General features: G+C 43.1%; 1 protein-coding gene across 1 annotated transcript in view; it reads left to right on the top strand.

Annotated features, from left to right (window-relative positions):
• Positions 1–15,000, top strand: part of pard3aa (par-3 family cell polarity regulator alpha, a) — a 344,419-nt gene that overhangs the window by 166,098 nt on the left and 163,321 nt on the right. The window contains 2 exon segments of the mRNA XM_031583717.2: positions 6,769–6,957; positions 7,714–7,884. Of these exon segments, the coding sequence (XP_031439577.1) occupies positions 6,769–6,957; positions 7,714–7,884 (360 nt within the window).

Below are 15,000 nucleotides of genomic sequence, written 5' to 3'. Positions count from 1 at the left end.
ACTCATATTTATACATGAACTTGACTCAGGTAAAACAGCCTTGTCATGAAAGCCTGATTTACAAGGCAGGTTCAAGATGCAGAGACATTTTTTTTTCATTAGCAGAATAAATCTCAACAAGTGATCATTTTTATTGGTGACAAACTATCTAGCTGGGCCCGAGACTTCCTGGTTTTAACAAAATGAGCTGTCTGTGAAGAGTTATGCGCTCCAAATCTCCCCTCTTACTGTAAGGATGAGGTAATGCACTGCAACTTTCTGTTAACAAAGTGCAAAACAGAGTGAACGAAGTAGAGGAAACCCCAGGACACCATGTCCTTTGTCTTTGCTTAATATGAAAGGCCTTTTGCCAAGTTCAGTGGGTGAAAAATATGTGTCGGGAAGTAATCAGCCAAGTTTTCTCTGCTAAGCTCTTAAACCCTTCTTCACAATGAATAAATTCACGGGCACCTGGAGCCATGTTATCACACTTCTCAAAAGAAGGTTTAACTTCGCCATTTTTTAGGTGATGTTTTACTCTTGTGAATGCTGACTTTTTGGCAAAAAAAATCTTTTAAAACTCTGGAAGATTATCACTATTTTATATAAAAAAAACGAAAAAGCATGATAGTTTTGCAAACTATGAGCACTGGGAACCCACAGAATGGCATCACTTTTCATTTCATTTTCCCCAAGAATCCTTTTGATGAATCATTGAGGCTCACGCGTGCTTATGACCAAACACTGCTAATGAGAGAGGCCCCAGAGGGCATTCAGCAGCCCCTGTGTAAGTCATTGGCTTTGGGTCTTATGTGTGTCTGTTCATCGGGCCTGCCAGCATATGCGCCCTAGTCAAAACTCGGCATGACTCTCCAGCAGGTCGAACTCCCCGCCTCTGCAGAGTGGCACAGCGCCCTGCACTCCTGCTGCGTAAATTACTGCCGCCATTACAGCAGCCCAAGATGTTTAAGTGCAATTGCCCGTTTGAAGGCATCTCATAATAGCTCCTTGTGTTTTTATTTTGTCTTCTCTCTCTCTCTCCATTCTCTGTAGTCTTTCCGTTACTCTCCCCCGCTGTCTTTTTCTGTGCAGATGAGCGTCCTCATTGTGTCCCTGGGCTTTTATGTGCTGTTTTAAGCATGTCAGGCAATATGGCAAATCACTGTGCCATCTTCACTCCTCCGAACCCAGCGCTCCCTCATAATTAAAGCCAATGTTGCCAAGTGCAGCAGAAGAACAATGACACTTCTGTTAACGACTTTCCAGCAGTTTTGCGGGGAAGCCACCTGTTTTCATTTAGTAGTTTTTCGGCAGCTGTTACGTTAATTACCCCCGCTCGGAGAGTGTGGTGCGTTAGTGGGCTGTAGTGTGGTTGGTGCAGTTGCTGAGGGTACTAGTAAACAAGGTAGCTCAGGCAAATGGCTTTGAATATCTACTCAGTATTCAGGTTTTCCTGTAGGAGAAAATATTAAAGTCCCGACAACAGCCACTGGGAGATTTAGTTTTTTTTTTGTCTCAAGCCAGGACCTTTTCATCATAAATTAAATATATTGCTTTCAAGTGGAATTCATAGGGTATCATTTTTCTTTTTTTTTCATCTACATTAAGTCTATATATATATATATATATATATATATATATATATATATCGTTGACCACTTACATAGCATTAGTAAATTCCCGGCGCACTTAAATAGTATTAAGCACTGTATGAAAGTCAACATTCTAAATGGATGTTATGACAATAATAATGTCAGGTAAAATGACTCATATACACAAATATAATATGCGCACAACATATAAACAAAAGGACCTTTGGATAATCCTTCAGCTCATTCGGTTTCAGAAGCGAGAGATCATGAAGCGTTTTGCATTCTAGAATACTTGCTCAGAAGTAGTGTGCTTGAACAGCTACAGATGGACATTTGTTTCCCAAACGTTAAGACCTCGTGTTCTTTACTTTTCTTGAACTCTTGAATGCCTCTGACTATTTCAGCCATATGGCGTTCAGCACCTGGCTCTCTGGTGGTGTGTCTCCAAGGCGCGTGAACCTGCCGTGACCCAGCCCCTGCATTAACACTTTGGCACTAAGCAACAATGGAAATTCATTCTCTGTATGCGGCCGCTCATCCTGTCTTTCTTGTGCCTCTAATTGCACTGGAATAAAGGCAGACTGACAAGCTTCATCTGAACCTCACGCGAGGGGCGTTTTTAATGCATAGCTTTTTATCTACTGTCATTGGTAGAGACCGGGGAAAAAAAGGAACAGTGGCGTGAAATCCGTTCTACAATACTTATCATGCACAAGCCCCCTCTTTGCCAATTACATCCTTGAGTGATTTCTTTTAGGCTTTTAAATTCATTTCCAGTAACCTTTATGGCACTGAATTTGGGGCACGTGCAGATAGAACATTTTTCACTGTTGGTAATTGTTTCAGGCGCTGATGTGCGGGGGAAATCTCCAAGGTGGGTGATTGGGAGTTGTGTATGCATCTGGGAAGAGGGTGGGGTGGTGCGTAGTCATTGTTTTTATTTGTTTTTATTTGTTTTTATTTATCTTCTTATTCTAACCCCTCTTTTTCTGTTTTTCACCTTTTCTATTCATTTCACAAAGTCAATAGGAGACAAATGCTGAGGGGAAAAAATGGCCACGTCCTTGCGTTCAGGGAGAGTTGCATGTCATGTCTCTCCTGCTTTGATCTCCACAGACAGCTGGACCTCTCTCTCTCCTGGATCAACAGGAAGCATTGGAACCGTGCCTCTCATCGTCTCTGATTTTGAATTAATGAATTACTTGAGCACATAATTGGCTGCGACTGAAAGGAAGTGTGGCATATCCCCACACTGCTAGCCAGTGGAGAGGAGGCAGGTAGTCAGATGGGACCAAGAGTGCTACTGATCAGAGCAGGATTTGTGCAAATTACAATCAGTGATTGGAGTGTAAGTACTGTGTATAGAATACTGAATTCTTGAGTAGTGTTTGTGTAAAAACACTCAGACCGTTACAGAAATGTGCTGGAAGTAGTTGCAGTGTACTGTGTGACGCTGGGTATTGTAGCGAAAAGCACTCCGCGGACTGATTAGGCGTTGCATTAGCTAGCTTTCCTCCATACTTCGTAACCCTTCCAGAGGGACTTTTGAATGGCTATTTTTGAATATCAAAAGGATGAAAAGTACAGAGTTTAATTGAATGTAGAAGTTTAGAGCCAATTATGAATTTCTTAATGTTTGTATCTAATAACTTCCGGCTCTCCGAAAGCTGTGCTAAAAGCTGCTCCTGGCCACAATTCAAAATGTGGTCCCCCTTCCTTTTAATAAAAAGCACTCATTAATAATGAAGCCCCTATCTGTGGATGATGCACAGGGTGATTCATCTAGAGTGTCCGCGGTGTTTGTGAGAGTCATACATCTCTGTTGTCATGGGTGCATTTGGCAGAGAGTGCATCTGTCAAAACAGACTAGAACAGCGTAGAACACTCAACAAAAACCCAAAAATGATGTCACTCAAAAAAACCTCACTCTCCTTGTCTCTACCCCCTAGCCCCTCCCCCCCCACGCCCCTCCCTGGTAATGCAGACATGTCTGTCAGTTTGATGTGAGAGAGAATGAGAGCGACTTGTTGTTTAATAATGTATAGCTTGTGTTAGCTCTTGTAAGCGTGTAGTTGGAGTTAAAAGCCAACCCCCACCTGTCCAGCTGTGGCATTTCCTGACAGCAATCCACCTGCTCCAAGGGTTGTCATGGTGACCTTGGCAATGTGTAATCATCTGAGATGGGGGTAGCCAGAGATGGTCTTTGATTAAAGAGATTCCCCTGGTGTTCGGGCATATGTGCGGTGTGTGCACACATGTGTGTGTGTGTGTGTTGAGGTGAAACGTGTGTGCATATGTGTGTGTGCCTGTGTGTTTGTTGGGGTGAAACGTGTGTGCACATGTGTGTGTTTGTTGGGGTGAAACGTGTGTGTGTGTGTGTGTGTGTGTGTGTGTGTGTGTGTGTGTGTGTGTGTGTGTGTTGGGGTGAAACGTGTGTGGACATGTAAGCCTGGCATCTACCTGAAAATAGCACCTTGCACCACCTTATAGGAGTGCCTGACATTGACCAGCTGAGCGGGGAGTGTGGGTGCGCGTGTGTGTGAGTTTGCGTGTGAGTTTGCGTGTGCATGCACGTGTGTGTGCGTATGTGTGCGTGTACATGTAGATTGTGTGAAGCTGTACATGTCTGAGGGCTTTAATCAACCATACCTGATCCTGTGCCTGATTTTCAACATTCCAACCTACTGTTGCCTACGGAGAACTGCAATTATTATAGATGCAACTTACTTCAGTATCATAGCCAATTATTATAGATGCAACTTACTTCAGGATCAAAGCCATTTATTATAGATGCAACTTACTTCAGGATCATAGCCAATTATTATAGATGCAACTTACTTCAGTATCATAGCCAATTATTATAGATGCAACTTACTTCAGGATCATAGCCATTTATTAGCCAGCCTTGTTAGGTGAAAACTCACTCAAGTTACCTCAGGAGTTGCAAATAAGTATATTTATTCAACAACAACAACAACAACAAGCTTGTGGGGCTCACCCACGTCCCGGCAGGCCAGAGGTTTAGAGGAACGGGCCCACTCTCAGACTGCTTTTCAGCTCATTTGGGCATTTTAAATGAACTAATGTGGACTGATGTGGTAATAATGTTTTATGAGAACTATTTTTAAAAATGATTTAAAATGTTTTTTTTAATTTTTTTTTAACCTATATCATAGTATTGTGTTAGTCTTTACAATCGGCCTTCAGAGGCAGTAAATTGCGACCATTTCATCCCCAATAGATACCATGTATCACATTGTGTGTTATAACTCCACATAATCCCCTTTTTATGCGGTGCCAAGTGTAACAGACCTTATTTTGTATACATAACTCGTTCTGTACCACGACAGGAATTCATTTACTACAAAACCATGTAACACCATATTGCCCCTTTGTCCACGGGAAAACACAAGCACAAGAGTATCCCCAAAGATATTGAAGAGAGAGCACATTCTTTCATGCACATGAGTTATGTTGTGCACTGAATTGACTGTTGCGCTTGTCATGTGGTTGACGAAAGGCTTGATGCACTTCCCAGATAGTAGAAGAAGGCCAGTGGTCCACTGGTGTTTTGCTCATCAGTTTTGGGCAGATCCTCTAGTGAGTTACAAATGGCCCACTCTTTTGCCACTTGCTGTACAAACATTTTATTTTTTCTTCATTCATTTGTACTTGTTCGTTCATTTTCACCAACCCTTAACATTTGTATAGATGTTACCAGTGCATAACATCTAAGTCTTTAATTCACCGAGTCATTTTTCACCTTGACTGCCTTCTGGTGCCTTGGTGGTCTGGTGCGTGAGCTTCTTCTGTTTAGCGGCAGATATTTTATTAATAATAATAATAATAATAATAGTAATACATCTCACTTATATAGCGCTTTTCAAAGTTCTCAAAGATGCTTTTAATTTAAGATAGACTACCAATTTATCAATTTTAGATAGACTATGTCAAGATATGATTTACAAGTTCTAGGAATTACTAACATTTTATGTTATTTTGTTATATGGTATATGTTATAAAATATGTTATATTTTGTGATTTTTCAACCTATTTTCAGATCTTTTTGGGTAGGGCCTACATATTTTTTACTAAGGACAATTGATCGAAATCATTGCAGTATTGAGTTAGAATGCTAAAACCAGCATTATATTAATATTACTTTTGTTTATAACAGTGAGTTTATTTTAATAATACTTCTGTCTATAATAATGAGTTTATTTTAATTACTTTTGTCTTTAAAAACGAGTTTATTGTGTCCACAAAGGGAGACGTGTATTCAGCCTGCAAGTGCATTGCTACATTAAAGTAAATCGTGGTTGTTGCTTTTGAACACCAAAAGTGGCTTTGGCTGTTTCAAAACCCTATGTGTTAAACCAACATGCGCTTGCATTCACATGTACTGTGTCCCTGTGTTCCCAGTAAGACACGTGCAAACCCCGCACACATGCTAAGGAGTAGGCCTCATTAGGATGCATGGGACAGCCTGACTTACTACAGAATGATTTTATTCATATTCATATTTGATATTCAGGTCCAGCTGCCCTGTCCATCAAAGCCTGTCCTCCTTTCGCTGTGGTACCCACACAAACATCATTACCCTTTTTATTCCCCGGGTTCATCATGTGCCTCTTCCCTTCCCATCCTATCAAATTAAGCTTTTTTTTTGCCTCCTCCTTAAATTACTCCGTCTCATTTTTTTGTCTCAAATTGTGACTGTTGATGAAGGTTGCTTTATTTCCAATCACTCCCCTTTCGTAAACTAGAGGGAAGTGGAAAGACTGACACCTATGTGACTGGTAGAGTTTGATTTAATTCCATGCTTAAACTAGTTTAAGCAATCAGTCATGTCTCTGACTGTCACTGAAACTAGTGTTCCCTTCAGACATGTCAGCACACTCTCTTGAGCAAGGGCAAACCTTTTAAGGTGACTTTTTAGTACTTCTTCACTGATGGTGCCTTCAGGATTCCTTTTCCTTTAAGTATCCCAGCGAAATAAAAAAAAGCATGGCCAACTTCACAGGGGGGAAATTGTTACCTGTCATCATCAAAGTTGAGTCCCATCCCCTCTGTCACACTTGACAAGCTTGTGACCGTGACGAGAAATCTTTAAAAAAAAAATGATGCCTGAGAGTGTGATACCTTTGGTTTCACACGTCTTTTTCTCACTGTGACCATTTCATTTCCTCTGCTACAGACGCCAGCGGAGGATGACCTTGTGTTGACCCCAGATGGTACACGGGAGTTCCTGACGTTTGAGATCCCCCTAAGTGACTCAGGGTCTGCCGGTTTGGGTGTCAGTGTTAAGGGCAACCGCTCTAAGGAGAACCATGCTGACCTGGGCATCTTTGTCAAGTCTATTATCAACGGTGGGGCAGCTTGTAAGGTGAGTGTCACACTCAATGTTTTCAAAGTCACAAATGACAGTCTCAAAAACATTTAGCCTTCTCCTAAGTTCTGTTGTGAATAATCTATGTAAGTAAAAGGCTGAAGTAAAGATCAATACTAGCTTACTTCTATCTGTATATGAATCAGTACAGGTTTTGTTTTTCATTTGTACTTATTTCCTTAATCAAGTGTTTTTGAATCATGCCTCTGTAGCCATACATTTAGCTATAATACTCAGTGTTGTCATCTCCATGCAGAGAAGATCAGTTTCCATGGTTACGGGGGGAAAAATTGAAATGTTAAGGGAAGCCACTGAGAGCGTGGTCCAAAACTAAAGGCTGCTCAGCTAAAATGATATTAGACTCAACACTTAGTTTTCACTCTTTAAACTACCAAATGCTTCCCATATGTATTTGATTTACTGCGCAACCTATATGTGTGGGGTTTGGGGCCAGAAAATACAATATCATGTTATCCAAGCCTATGTCTTGGGGGGGTGAAGCCTTTCCTCATCTAAACTGGATGTGCAGTCAGGTGTTCAGGTTTATCTCTTCTGTTTGTATTCATTGTACTGACTCTGGATCAGTGCTGTTCTTTGGGAGACCCTAAATGTACTTGGTGTAGAGGTGGCAGGCTCTGACTTTGTGATATGTGGTCAGGGTCATGATTCTATATATATATATGATATATATATATATATGGATGTGAGGATGTATGCATATTGTTAAGCCTGTGGCTGCGTGTATGTTTCCAGGATGGACGGCTTCATGTCAATGACCAGCTGGTTGCTGTCAACGGAGAGTCCCTGCTGGGCAAGACCAACCAGGAAGCCATGGAAACACTACGGAAATCCATGTCCGTCGAGGGCAATATCCGTGGAATGATCCAGCTCATCGTCGCCAGGAGAGTCAGCGGAAGAGACGAGGTAACCAGAGAGGTTGCAAACTCAAGCAAAGTGTGGAGTTTGGTGGAAACTACTGCCTCCACTTAAAAAAACAACCTTGTAACCTGGGCCCAAACAGAGACTTCTCACTTCTCATATGCTAACTTCTAGGCTATCAGTACAGTTTAAATAAGAGCAAAACAGAGACTTCTCATTTCTCATATGCTAACTTCTAGACTATCAGTACAGTTTAAATAAGGGCAAAACAGAGACTTCTCACTTCTCACATGCTAACTTCTAGACTATCAGTACAGTTTAAATAAGAGCAAAACAGAGACTTCTCACTTCTAATATGCTAACTTCTAGGCTATCAGTACAGTTTAAATAAGAGCAAAACAGAGACTTCTCACTTCTCACATGCTAACTTCTAGGCTATCAGTACAGTTTAAATAAGAGCAAAACAGAGACTTCTCACTTCTCATATGCTAACTTCTAGACTATCAGTACAGTTTAAATAAGAGCAAAACAGACACTTCTCATATGCTAACTTCTAGACTATCAGTACAGTTTAAATAAGAGCAAAACAGAGACTTCTCACTTCTCATATGCTAGCTTCTAGGCTATCAGTACAGTTTAAATAAGAGCAAAACAGAGACTTCTCACTTCTCATATGCTAACTTCTAGACTATCAGTACAGTTTAAATAAGAGCAAAACAGACACTTCTAGACTATCAGTACAGTTTAAATAAGAGCAAAACAGAGACTTCTCACATGTTAACTTCTAGACGATCAGTACAACTAAGGCAGTGTGATGCCATGTCTGTCTATCCTTCTGATCTTCAAAAGAATCCGATTAGATTTCCTTGCTAGCTCTCTTCCACTGACTGCCACCAGTGGGATTGATGGACAGGGGGGCACCAATGACTGCAGACAGAAGGAGGAATGGGGCTTTCAGTTTCGGAGATTCAAAAAAGAAAAAGGAGGAAAAAATGAAAAAGAGAAAGTGAATTAAAGTGAGTTGTTATCAGGCGGATGGCAGAGGTGAAGGAGATCGAAAGCAATTCTGCGTCTGAAACGTCCCTCGCAGATTAAAGTGTGATAAGGATCCAGGCTTTATGAAATATCAGCTCTGTTTATTCCTCCCATTTCTTCCCCCTGTCCACTTATCTCCACGTGCGTTAATGTTTCAGGTTTGATTTCCGCCGCACGCGGGCTTCACATATCGGCACAGATGAAAAAAAGAAAAAGAAAGAAGAAAATCTAATATATATATGCATAGTGATATATATTTTCATATGAAATGTTGCTTTGAAGAGAGTAAGAGCAACTGGTTTGTGGAGAGTGATGAAATGGGGAATGATGTCTGATTATGAAAATGAGGGCCAGTTTATTCAGCAATCAGACACTTCTTTTTGAAGTGGATCACTGGGTGTGTGTGTGTGTGTGTGTGTGTGTGTGTGTGTGTGTGTGTGTGTGTGTGTGTGTGTATGCGCGTGTGTATGCGCATTAGCTGTGTTGTCAGGGAAAGTGACAGTCACATACACAGTACCCTTGCTCTCTCCAACATACATGCCTTTGATGTATTTCTGTAACACTCTCCACTTCGACACATGCAGACACACACACAACACACACACACACACACACACACACACACACACACACACACACACACACACATCCCCTCTCTGTTATCTGGTGAGTGGTTGCCTCTAGCTGCCAGGAGATCAGCTCTGATTAGTGGCTGTGTGAGGTTGATTGGTACTTCACCTCCGGTAAGTCCCTCAGACTGGACCTCATGCTGAGCCTCTGTCCCCTGCCTTCCCCCAAACAAACACCCAACCCCTACACACACACACACACACACACACACACACACACACACACACACACACACACACACACACACACACACACACACACACACGCGCACACACACACACTCCTCAGCAAGGTCACCAGTCCCCGAAAGGCTAGCCTACTCTCAAGGTCAACCGTATCTGCTCGTCAAACTAAAGGTCTTGAAAAGTTATAATGTCTTCTGTTCCTCTCTTATATGGGGAAATGTGCTGCATGAACTTTGTGTTCCAGTTGTGAGGATATTAATGAATAGGGCCGAGACAAAGAGAGATGGATGAGACAGTGCGAAGAAACAGGAAGGGGGAGGACAGACAGACAGACAGACAGACAGACAGGCAGACAGGCAGACAGGCAGACAGACAGACAGACAGACAGACAGACAGACAGACAGACAGACAGACAGACAGACAGACAGACAGACAGGCAGGCAGACAGGCAGGCAGACAGGCAGACAGGCAGGCAGGCAGGCAGGCAGACAGACAGACAGACAGACAGACAGACAGACAGACAGACAGACAGACAGACAGACAGACAGACAGACAGTCTTTAGGTGAGGCGTGGAGCAGGGCACAAGGCACCATTCAAATGGATAAGATCCCTCGCTGTCTCCACTGATGAGGCCCAGTCATACTCGTATTGGAGACAAAGAGCACGATCACGTACTTCACATCCACTGACCTGGAGAGGGAGGGAGAGGGCTCGGGAGGGAGAGGGAGGGGGTTTGGGGGGGTTGGAGTTATTGTCAGGGATCAAGATGGGTGCCTTGCTTTCATTTCCAGGACTCATCATGTGAGAGCTGAATGAAATCCCAGTTGCTATTTACACACACGCACCCACACACACGCAGACACACACAAACGCACACACACACACGCACACACACGCACACACACACACAAACGCACAAACACATACACACACACGCAGACACACACACACACACACACACACGCACACATGCATATACACACGCACACACACACACACACACACACACAGACACGCACACACGCATACACACACATACATACACACGCCCCAACACACACTGCACCTACCCCTTACCCCCACTCTATTTACACATGCACACACACACACACACACACACAGACACACGCAAACAAACACACACACGCATACACACACACGCTCACACGCACACACGCATCCACACGCACACACACGCATACACACACACACACACACACACGCACACACACACACACACACACACACACACACACACACACACACACACACTGCACCTACCCCTTACCCCCACTCTATTCACCCCACTCTACCCTTTAGAGCCCTATTGTTCTGAAGCGTGGACCTTGTCATGCTTAGATGTCTCTGAGCCGATTCTCGACAAGTCCAAGGTCTCTCTTTGCCCCCCCCCCCCCCCCCCCCTCCTCCAGTGCTTTTGCCCTGACTCAACCAGCACTGATTGACAGGCACTTTTGGTAGTGAAGGACACCTCCGGATTAAGCCAATGGAGGCTTAGTTCCCTCTCCCTTGTATTACCCTGAGGAGAGTGTGGGGGTCTTCTCTCTGTGCTTAATGCACTGCAGACCTGTGTCCTTGAGCACATCTGACCCCCCCCTCTCCCCCACAAAGAGAGCGAGAGAGGGGGGAACTGGTCCCCATTGGCTTTGGTGGAGAGCCAAAAAAAAAAGGGATTTGTGCCATGTGCCAGAGATATTAATAGTCATTGGAAGTTGCTGAGAGCTGAGACTGATTCGAATAATGAAGCCTAACGATGGTTGTCAATAAATGTAGTGCCGTCTGATTCGATCAGCAAGAGTCTCTCACAGGTACGCATATACCTTGCTGTTACGCTCAGAAAAAAGCATCTACCTTTCCGGTTCCTTTTCCTGTGGTACAAGTTGCCATGGCTAATTGGAGCAGACTGACAGATTGGTACTTTTTTTTTTTTTTCCGAGGACAGTCTTGACCCAGTTTAGTGTTGTAATATATGATTGGTCGTCCCAATTTATTCCATTGAGCATTATAATTTAACCACGCTTCAGCGGCTTTGTAATATCCATCAGTTCTATTAATGCAGTTTTATATGTGTTCAAGCAATTAAACTCTTGGAAAGTCATTTTCAATTCAGTTAATTTTTTATCAGTACTTTAAAACATATTCATCATCTTCACGTTCCCTCTTCAGCTGACTTGGCCATCAACGGGTGAGAAAGGATGAGAACGGATGAGAAAAAGTTGAACGCATCATTCACCTCATTCACTCGCTGGCCATGACATGATGTCATAGAGACATGATGTCATAAAACACTCAGTTCATGACAACCTTAAAAGAAAGCTGGTGGGAGATGAAGGCCAAAACAATGTTTTTTCTTGTCATGGCCCAGTGTGACTGTGACTCAAGCTTAATAAATCACAAAAAGAACATGTCTAAGACCACACACATGGCTAGTCACAGTTGCTATAATTTATTATTCACCATTGTTGTGTGCATCGTTAAATCTATCATGAAGCATTCACTCACTCAAATGTTCTGGGTGCTGGGGACTCATTGTGATAGCTTTACCTCAGACGAACTGAACACAGACACATTGGACTGACTCATTTTGATATCTTTACCTCAGACGAACTGACCACAGACACATTGGACTGACTCATTTCTGATAACTTTACCTCAGACGAACTGAACACAGACACATTGGAAAGAATTCTGGAAATGCTTTCAAGTTATAGCATATAGCAGTGAAGCTTTGATGGAAAATGTATCACCCCTTATGTAGGTGTGTGTGTGTGCCGGCTTATTGCTTTGTGCTTATGCTTCTATGACATTTAAGACATTCCTGCTGCAGAGTTGTGGTTGATGGCGTATGTGACTGTATTGCGTTTGCCAGCTCCATTTTTTATGCCCTTTGTCTTTTGGGGTATTGCTGTGCATCTGGGAGACGATAGTGCTCTCCCTCCCGTCTTCTCTCTCTCTCTCTCTCTCTTTTCTCCCATGGAGAGAGTCTGTCTTTCATTTCTGTTGTTGTGGTACAGCAGTTGCACACCAAAGCACTGCCACGATCTGAGCACCCAACCCAACCGCATGCGAAGGGACTTTTTATGGAAAAAAAACTTTACCTCAAAACAATATGCTTCCACTTTTTATTAGTCATCTCTAAGAGTCCCCTCCTTTTCCATCTATTACACCTGTCCTTGGTGTTGTATTCTTCTGAAAATGCACTTACTTACTGCGTTAACCTAAACTTCAACCCACATTTCCGTGGGATTGTGCAGTCATGTAAATTCATAAGATGGAATTGAACAGTCCCAGAGGGGCCAAACCTGTTGTTCACTCTCGGGTCCATCTTCACTTTTATTATGTCTGATTTATGTTGTTGAATTTTTTTTTTTTTTTCTGTGGAGTTTTGTGCAGTGCTCAGCAGAGTATTTAAAGATTCCCTCTGGGGAAGGAAGAAAAGAGGAGACTTTGATGTCAGGTACCCTCTCATCCTGACCGCAGAAGAAAGGGCTGAGGAATGGTTTGAATTGTAGCAGGGTGGTTGGGGAAAAGGAGACGCTTTGCAAATGGTGCACATTTCAGCAGAACCTCTCCTTCAAGCATTGGAAAGGCTTAATTTTCATATTTCTGTAGTTTTGCCAACTTGGCCAGCCCAGTTAGTCCCAGTTCCACAATAAGTTGTATTCCCAAATAGCACCCCAGTATTACAGCCCTCTCCCTAGTGGTTAGATTAGGATTGATGGAAGTTGTAAACACCTTTTGTAGTCTGAATGCAAGAATTTTTTTTATAAATTGTGATGAGCCATAGCATGGTGTTCATTTTGACACCTTTAGTGAAACAGTGTTGCTTCAATTCACTGATAATCACTAAAAGATAAAGGCCTTGTGAGTTGTTTCTAACCTTCTGTCATTGACTTTATCAACCTTGTCCATGTTGCAAAGCATTGCATTCTGAAAGTAATATATTGCTAATGTATTGCATCCTCAAAGTAATATATTGCAAATGGTTGCCATCCTCAAAGTAATATATTGCTAATGTATTGCATCCTCAAAGTAATATATTGCTAATGTATTGCAAATGGTTGCCATCCACACTGAGCAGGGCTGAATTGTGATAATGTCCACACGTGGACTGAAACACTGAAGCCTCAGGGCTGTCCGCTCCTGGCTCTGAAGGGTTGAGCCCTTATTGGTCGGGAGCAGGAGCATTCTGCCCCACAACATGGCCAGCTATGATCAGCTAACAGCAGAATGAATTAATCTTTTAGTGAAAGGTTTGATGCAGTGCAGTATGAGCATGTGAGTGGGAAGAAGTGAAAAGTGCTCTTTTTTTTAAGAAAAGAAAAGAGTTGGGGGTGAAAAAAAAAACACATTCATGAAACTCTCCACTTTGCCCCTTTTATAACTGCGGATATATATAGCATAGCACTTTTAGCATGAGAGGACACGACTTGACTGATCTGCATACAGTGGTGTGTTGTTGTTGGGTGGTCAATACAGAGACGCTGATGCAAGCTAACAGCAGAAAGGAAATGCCAAGTCAGTCTGCGACATGAGACCACCAGACGTTTGTATGGAAGCTGGGAGAGAGGACCTTCGATCGATCAGGCTGTAAGAGAGCCATCAATCAGGCAGGCCAGTGAATTATGCTTTTATTAGTATGGAGCCATGCTCTGCTCTGGGGGAAGTCTGAGCGACACACTCAGGACACTCAGGACACGCTGGCCAGGGCGCCACCTCTGGTCTGGGGGAAGTCTGAGCGACACACTCAGGACACTCTGGCCAGGGCACCCCCTCTGCTCTGGGGGGAGTCTGAGGGACACACTCAGGACACGGCACCCCCTCTCTGCTCTGGTCATGGAGCTTCACTTCCATCGGGATCATATCAGGAGAGTTGGTCTTTATGTGATGTAACTGCAAACAGGTTGATGAGGAGTGAATTCCTCTCTGTTTTACTGTTGGCTGGGTGTCTGCCTCTGCTCAAGGAAAAACAGAGGCACTTATCATTCCCTGAGCTCAGCTGGGAAAAGTATTTCTCCATAAATCATCAGTTCCCCTTGTGTGAAAGCTCTAGACCCCACGGCCGTCACATAACGATAGGATTACCCAGTAATCAGTTCACCGATATGTGTACCATAGCTGCTTTTGGCCAAGCTAGACAAGGCTCTGCAGACCTGTGTGTAGTCCTGTCTTCCTTCTAATCCCCTGCAAATACTGGACCTGCTGGAGGATTTCTTGTTCTGGGAGGAAAGTTATGCATTTCCCCAGAGGGGAATGATCCACTGAATGCTGTGCAATACAGAGGGAAGAAGG

This window comes from Clupea harengus, chromosome 17 (assembly GCF_900700415.2).
Source record: "Clupea harengus chromosome 17, Ch_v2.0.2, whole genome shotgun sequence".
Taxonomy (NCBI): domain Eukaryota; kingdom Metazoa; phylum Chordata; class Actinopteri; order Clupeiformes; family Clupeidae; genus Clupea; species Clupea harengus.
Note: the sequence above shows the minus strand (reverse complement) of the source record. Positions and strands in the feature narration are given on the sequence as shown.